We start from the raw sequence: 7,974 nt of genomic DNA on the forward strand, positions 1-7,974 counted from the left end.
GGCACAATAAGAAGGCAATACCATGTGAAATCCTTTAAGGAATAATACAGCCATAAAATCGGGTGATACAGCATGAGCAAGTCCTTTACAATAGTTTTCTCATTAGATCCTGACAGTTTACCAATCAAACCAAATGAAGTCAGCAAATTACTCTCTCCAACTGAGTTTATCAATTAAGACAAATGAATCAATTTAAAGGCTTTGCCTTGTAATTTTAAATTTCATTCTACTTAGAATTTGCAGTCAGAAACAATTTCTTGCTGTTTCAATAAAGACAATCCAAGATTAGAACCCTAGAAGAAGGCAAAACTGAGAATTCAGAAAGAATGAACCTAGTAAGCGGCTCAATCCCTAGAGGCCAAGTGACATTTAATCGCCCAGAGCCTTAACACTGCGATGTGTAAGGGGATACAGGGAAGTAACACCTCTTGCCCCACTTCCCAGGTGTGTTATCAACAGATCCTGGAACAAAGGCTGGAGAACACGAGACTGCACGGTGTTGTGACCAGGACACTTACCTCATAGAGCTGGCCCATGGTAGCACTAGTAGGAGGGATAGTGTTGTTGACAAAGAAGAATAAGGCGTCCTCAGGCCTCAGGTGGATCCTCTTCCGGATTAAGAAGTAGAACTGGCCAACTGGATAAAGGAAGGTTTTAGAAAAGGAAGGCAATTAGGAAAAACAAGGGGGGAAGGCCTAGAAAAAACAAAACAAAACCTCTACTGCACCTGCGCCCTTTAAAGTACCAGCTTTAGATAAAATCTCAGCAGAGCCAAATACTGTTCTATAGCTTTAGAAATAGAACGTGCAACTCAAAGAAATAGAACGTGCAACTGACATGCCACTGAGAAGCTTATTCTTCAATCCTTTCCCACTTTACTCAATTTCAGACATACTGTTAGCATCTCCACTCAAAGCTTGAGGAAGACTTTGAGGGAATCCTACGTACATCTAGACCAAAATACTCTTTAATCGTTGTCTAAATGGGATCTGAAATGCACTTCCATCCTCATTCCCACCTTACGACAAACAAGTGATGGGGAGAGGTCTACTGGACTCCAGTAATCTCAGCATGGTCGCTCATCCCAAAGTCTGGGCAATAAGTGGGGTTCAATGCTGCACCTTCTACCAAACATATTGAAAAAGTTCTAGAAGACTGATACTCAAATCTAACAACCCTGGGGCAAATACATCTACAAAATCTTTCCAGTATTTTCTGGATTCCTGGTTATTCCATTAACGATCACTAAGGTGAACAATATATTCTTTGTAATCCCAAACAGTATCTACAAAACATATTACCAAATATGAGGAGACAAAGTATTCACCTGTGAATCTCTAAAATGTAATCCGCCCTCTGACTTTCCTTTTGGAATAAACTGGTATCACAATAACAAAGCAGATTCTAAGTAGTTTAAAACACAGGCATCTGGCCATTGCTTTCAATGTTGTGCATTCTGCTGTGTCTAAATCACACAAGACTTTGTGATGGGAAATGCATAAGCGAACTGGCAATGGAGAAGAACGGCTGAGTCACTCCGGTTTGCGCGCCCCCCCCCACTCTCTGGAGAATCCCACCCACTTTCTTCAACTCTACTTCCTCTCAATCCCACAATCTCATGCACACAGGAGGTACAAGAGAGGCTCCACGATGGGAAGGAGGGCCTGGGGAGGGAAAAAGCATTACCTGTGAGGTCAGAAGGCACCAGGTACTTCCTCTTGTCCAGATCAGGCACCCTGGCCTTAGGAGCCTTCTCCACAATCACCTGGGAAGGAGGAAAGTGAGAATGAAAAATACAGAATCTAATCTAGTATTTTTCCTCCCACATCCTACAGTTGCCCTATTTGAAGTGCATTTGTCTAGACCCACTAAAATGTTCCCATTTCTGGGGCACCTGGGTGGCTCAGTCGTTAAGCGTCTGCCTTCGGCTCAGGTCGTGATCCCGGGGTCCTGGGATTGAGCCCCACATCGGGCTCCCTGCTCCACGGGGAAGCCTGCTTCTCCCTCTCCTACTCCCCCTGCTTGTGTTTGCTCTCTCGCTCTGTCTCTCTCTGTCAAATAATTATAAAAAAAAAATGTTCCCATTTTTTATTCCCCTTTACCTCTTACAAAACCTATGGGAACATGGGCTTCCTTAGTAAGATTACAGTTCTATTACTGCAACAAGAAGAGAATGGAGGGCATGCGACGAAAAGTAGAAAGAACCTTGAGTTTACGTAATTACAAGTTACCTGTCAGGTGTAGGATCTATACTTCCTCGTATTTAATGAGAGCATCAAGAGGACTGTGCATTTCCTCCAATGCTCCTGAGTACCTACTGGTTTTATTCTTTCTAATGAATGCACTTATTAAAGGTACTCATAAAATGTGGTTTAAATTCTATACTGTGTCAAAATTTTCAAGAATGACTGAAAAAAAATGTTCAAGGCACGTTTTATTAGGTCAAAGAAAGTACTAAATAGTACTGAGAGTATGAGATCCTGTAATACGAAGTCATTTACAAGAACCCATTTATCAATATTGGTTAGGCGTTGGTATTTTAAGGGATTTCAATGTCTACATTAAATATTTCTATAACACATCAAATTTTATAGAGATCATATATTTCTGTAATGAAAAGAAAAAATGAAGATATATAAAAATTAAAGATTTTATGCAGAAAATTTTAAATATTTAAATAACATTTAATTTATATAATAATTACAAATTTATACTTAGTATTTATAGCTTATGTAATTTAACTAAAATTATAAATATTTAAAATCTTTTATAAAACCATCAGCTTTCGATTTTTAGCATCTGCCTTTGGCTCAAGTCATGATCCCGGGGTCCTGGGATGGAGCCCCATGTCGGGCTCCCTGCTCGGCGGGAAGCCTGCTTCTCCCTCTCCCACTCCCCCTGCTTGTGTTCCCTCTCTTGCTGTCTCTCTGTCAAATAAATAACATCTTACAAAAAAAAAAAAAAGAAAGAAAGAAAATACAATAATTCCTGATCAAACATACAATAAATGTAGAAGAGTTACAGAAGCAGAAGTAACACTAGACAAGTATCCCAAGGAACTGTGTGATCTTCAACAGGTCACTTAACTTCACTGAGCCACAGCATTCCAGTGAGTAAAAGAAAACGGTAACTTTCCAACATATCTTTTACAGTCACGGTACTGATACAATTACCTTGAGTAATCCATATAATTTTATGTGAAAATGATTTGTAAATTATAAAGAATTATCTTAATATAAGGATTGGCTTCAAGAGCAGGACTTGGGGCTTGAAGCTTTTAAATGAAAGGGAACACATTAAAATAGTGAAAAACATTATTTTGTGTTTCTGGAGAAAAAGAATCCTGAACCAGGAAGACCAGAGGGACATGATCCCACTAAAAATTTTAAAATGAAAACTGGAGAAAAAAAAATGTGAATCAGAAATTTAAAAGAAAAAGTAGGAAGAGGTTCAGGGAGAGACCAGTGAAGCCCCAACAATGAGGATGGACAGGAGGCAGCAAGTTGATAAAATCAAAGGGAAAGAGAGGGAGCCTAGCACTGTGTCTCAAAGGAACCCTGAGAGCTGCCAGCTCCCATCAGTCGGAAGTGATGGAAACCACAAAAAGAGAGCAGAAAAAGAGGGCAATAAAACATACTGCAGATAAGACATCCAGACTGGAGGGCAGGCTTTGGAGAGGAACAGGAAGGGGTTGGGTAATCATTAAGGCCTTGGCTTACCAGAAAATATTTTAGGTTTCCAAGAATCCCAACTCTACTTGTGGGCCCTGGGTTAGATGCTTTTCCTCTATGGTGCTCAGGTTTTTTTCTTCCGTGCAATGTGGCCTATATTCCACAGGGCCTTTTACAAAGTTTAAAGCCTAGACAATCTGTTCCTAACCACAATGTTGCAGATTTTCAATACATTGTAGCTATTAAGATACTTTAAGATCTCAAGAAACCCTCCCCTCTCGAGGTATGACACATCTATTCTTTTGGATGGTAGCTAAGAGATAAGGTGGGGCCAAACTAAAATTGAGTTATGTGAGCAGTCAGGGTACTTGACTGCATTGGTAACACCAATGGTCCAGCTGAAAGGGGCTTCAGAAATCACTTACACTAACCCTCTTTTTTTTTTTTTTGTAAAATGGACACTTTAGGACATCAAGATTAAGGATCCTGCCCAGAACTAGAACAAAATCTCACAACTCAGAGAGCAGAGCTCTTCTTCCTGTGTCACAACTACAAAGGTCACAGGCTGAGCACCTGAGGAGCAGTTGGGAGGCTTATAAACTGGTTAAAAACCAACTGGAGGAACCATGAGATCTGACGGTTCTAACAGCTTACAAATTATCACAGAGGTAAAACATTTTTTTTTTTTACATCAAACAATGAGCAGGAAAATAGGGAGGATGAGTTGAAATATTCTGGGTGAGTGCATGTAAATGGCGGAAATGGGAAGGGCTCAGTTTTGAAGAAATACCTGGGAATTTTAAATTTTATTTATTTATTTGACAGAGAGAGAGGGACAGCACAAACAGGGGGAGCAGCAGAGGGAGAGGGAGAAGCAGACTCCCCGCCGAGCAGGGAGCCCGATGCGGGCTCGATCCCAGGACCCTGAGACCATGACCTGAGCCGAAGGCAGACACTTAACCGACTGAGCCACCCAGGCGCCCCGAAATCCCTGGGAATTTTAACTAGATTTAGGAACAGGTACATTTCAGAATTTGTGACTTAGGTAGAGCTACTGCAACAGAACCTCAGACCTAAGAGTTCTGAATAAATGGTAGTCATTGATGCTGTCTGGCATCATACGACTCTGACCTTTTGAGGGCCACGATGTTTTCTCTTGATTTCCAATACCTAACAGTGTGAGGTACACAGTGCCTCCTTAATCGTTTAATAGAACTGTATTAGAAACTGAGAAACGATATGGCATGGAGGATCCCACAACCAGAGTTGGAATCTCAGCTCTGCCACACACCAGCCACAGGAAACCTTTAGCAATACTTCATTTCTCTGTGCTACAGATCCTTCATCTGTAGAACGGGATTATAATGGTGTGAGGATTAAGTGAATAAAGTCAGAGCATGTACAATACTTCCAGATACAGAGAAAACTATCAATCAATGAAAGTTGACATTTTTAAATATTCTAAGAAAGCAGGACCGCTATCACCACAATTGGGGGAACCTTCTGAAGCAGTCACCCAAGGTCCAGAGACTGAACAGGTAATTTGCAAAGGATCATTAAGTGGGTGAGCAACAGAGCTAGCTCTCTTTTTTAGCCGAACACCCTTGTGTGCAATTCCTGGTGAATGGAACAGCCCTAAGGTCTTCTTGCTTCCTTATGAAGGACTGCACGGGATTTCTACTGCGGGCATAATGCCCAAGATGCTTCCAGCAGCCGTAACACGATGAAAATTAGGTAAGGATTGAAGAGTCCCAAAGGGTACCTGCGGGTCAAAAACTGACACCAGATAATCACAATTACTTTACCTGTACATAATATGTAATCTTTATCCTAATATCCCCGCCTGAAGATAGCACAATCTGAAAGTCTCTGCTCTTCCACCTCCAAAACGCAAGGGTTGTTGTTCCCCCTACCACACTTAAAAGTCTTCTACCTTCCAATCCAGCTGCGCAGCCTACATTACAGAAAAACCAGGCAAGTGGCGGGGGAGGGGGTGACGGAAAAAGCGCCCGGATGCAGAACGCTACCTTAATGTTTCCTCTTATCTCCTAACTGCAGGCACTAATTTTAACCACATAAACCAGCTTCCAAAACGAAAAGAAAAAGGCCTCAGTCCTTCATCATTGTGTGCAGGTACAATCTGATCGAGTAAGTACCGGTGGGAGACTGGCTGCATCCATAAATGCCCCTGGAGCCAAGAATGATGAGGCAATCGGGCTGTTGCGCAGAGAACGTGACCTTGTTTTCTGGGCCGGACCTGTCTTGTGGCGCCCCCCTCCCCCCAACACACACACACTTTTCTACTTATGGAAGAAAGAAAGGATCCATTGGTTTCTGAACCTTTGCCTCCCAAACCCAATGTTACGAGGGCCAAAGTCGACTTACGGGAGAAGCGCCTAAAACAGAAATCGACGGACGCAAACCTCATTGCATCAAGTTATTTCCAGAACAATTTCCCTGGGATCTTAAAGGGAACAAATGTAGGGTCCCAACCTGATCCTTCCCTCACGGAAGAGCCACATTTTGAACACCTACACATCCTCTGAATACTGCTGAGTCACTCAAACGTAGGCTCCGCTCTAAAGATGCGGTCAGTTCCAAAGACGACGGGCCCTGGGGAGATGAGTTTTAAAAGATCTGCAGTGAGAACGTCCATTCCACTGGCCGTCCTAGCAGTGAAGGGTGTTCAGGCTCAGTCATCATGGAGACCACGCTTCTTCGGTACCTTAGGGCAGCCATCACGACTCCCCCGTTCCCCCCAGCCCCGCTAACCCCCTTCCCTGCCCCTCCCCGTTCCCCATTACACTCACAGGGACCCTGTCCGGATACTTCTTCCGGATCTTTTCTCCTTCCTTTTTCCGATACTCAAAGGGATGGTCCTCCTTGTACTGGAACTTCATGATGGACCGCAGGGTTTCTGAGATCCCCGGACGGGGCCTGCCTTCCTCGCTGATGGCTGCGTCTCTCCCGTCTCCCTTCCCTCTGCCAAATTTCGATAGGTATCAGGACCGCCCCAGAAATGCCAGCTCCCGTCGCAACGCAGCGTGGCAGAGCTTTCAGAAGGGATGTCGGGTCCCCTCGGACGCAGGGCAGAGTGGGTCAGGTAGAGAAATCCCAGCGGCCCGTCCCGAGAGCTGGGAGCACAAAAACAACACGGCAGCGCGTTGGTATTGTGACGTCATGACGTCCCGCCTCCCCACCCCGCCCCCAGCGTTTGGACCGCGCCGGGCGGGGGGGAGGGCGGAACACGGTCTATTTTCGAGGAGTTCTCTTTCAATCTAAACTTTCCTGAGTGGAGTTTGTTGCAGACGTGAAAATTTTTTACTTCGAGTTTTATTGCGGCTGTGACACTAAAAGTGGTTTGAATGCAAAAAATACGTCCCAAAAATATCTTCTTCCCTCTTTCTCGCTGTTTCTTGGTTTGATCCAAAAACAAACACAGAGGGCGAAAATCCAGCTTTTTCCAGCTTACTGGGATCGGGAGTCTAGGGAAGGAGAGAACGGGGGTCCTGGGATTCCTTTGACCAGTACAGAAATGCGCGGTGCTTGCATTTTGCCCTTTGCTCCTTCAGCTGCGCCGCCAGCTCCCGGGGTGCTAGGCTGGCTCCCTCCGACCCTGACCCCTCCTTCACCACGCTGGCGTCATTTTGTTTGGGTCCTTGTCGCAGTTTGCTCCTAGAGCGGCAGCATAAACAAAGCATGACTCAGGAATTTGAGGAGATGTATAAGGTGAAGGGCGAGCGATGTAATCAAGGTCCAGAGAAGTGATGTCAGTCAGGACTGCTAAGGGCTTCGCTCACGTTCCAGTATAGAAATGATTCACTTCCTCCTGTTTAACTCAGAAGTTGGGCCTGTCTTCCGCAAAAGAAAATATCAAGCAATTCAGGTGGTTAACTCATTACTTCTTAAACATTTCTGTTTTTATTCTGCAAAAATTCACCAGAGGATAGTATTACTTGTTAAGTGTCCCTAAGGTGAAAATAAAGTGCCCCCCGGGAGGGCTGAGGGAAGACTGGTGGGCTAGGAGCCATTGTCGCCTCCCTCCGGCCCTCCCCTCTCCCCACTAAGAATCAAAGGACTGAGGCCTTTCCAGCCACTGCTAATGGCAGGGATTCCAGGGACTTGTAGGGGGAAGGCAGCGAAAACTGTAAATGATACAGAAGAGAGAGGAAGGACCACTTTTCTCTGATCGAGTCCAGGGAGCTCTGAAATATACAACGGCAGTCCCTGTCACCTACCTTCTTTTATCACGGTCTCGGTGTCTGTGGTTTAAAAAACAAACCCACAAAATTAAAAAAAAAAA

General features: G+C 44.2%; 1 protein-coding gene across 10 annotated transcripts in view; it reads right to left on the minus strand.

The window, feature by feature from the left end:
• Positions 1–6,870, minus strand: part of GABARAPL1 (GABA type A receptor associated protein like 1) — a 57,454-nt gene extending 50,584 nt beyond the window's left edge. For 3 of the 10 annotated variants that reach the window (XM_064591569.1, XM_064591568.1, XM_064591567.1), the window contains exons 1-4: positions 6,482–6,862; positions 6,207–6,284; positions 1,687–1,765; positions 519–637 (exon numbers count right to left, since the gene is read on the minus strand). In XM_064591569.1, coding sequence (XP_064447639.1) covers positions 519–637; positions 1,687–1,765; positions 6,207–6,284; positions 6,482–6,571 — 366 coding nt within the window. In that variant the 5' untranslated portion in view covers positions 6,572–6,862. Of the gene's footprint in view, positions 1–518; positions 638–1,686; positions 1,766–6,206; positions 6,285–6,481 lie in introns of all 10 variants that reach the window. The other 7 variants (XM_064591574.1, XM_064591572.1, XM_064591566.1 and 4 more) reach the window with 6 other exon arrangements.
• Between the last annotated feature and the right edge of the window lie 1,104 nt (positions 6,871–7,974).

This window comes from Mirounga angustirostris, unplaced genomic scaffold (genome assembly GCF_029215605.1).
Source record: "Mirounga angustirostris isolate CCGP_5_RB_7025 unplaced genomic scaffold, mMirAng1.0.hap1 SCAF_5, whole genome shotgun sequence".
Taxonomy (NCBI): domain Eukaryota; kingdom Metazoa; phylum Chordata; class Mammalia; order Carnivora; family Phocidae; genus Mirounga; species Mirounga angustirostris.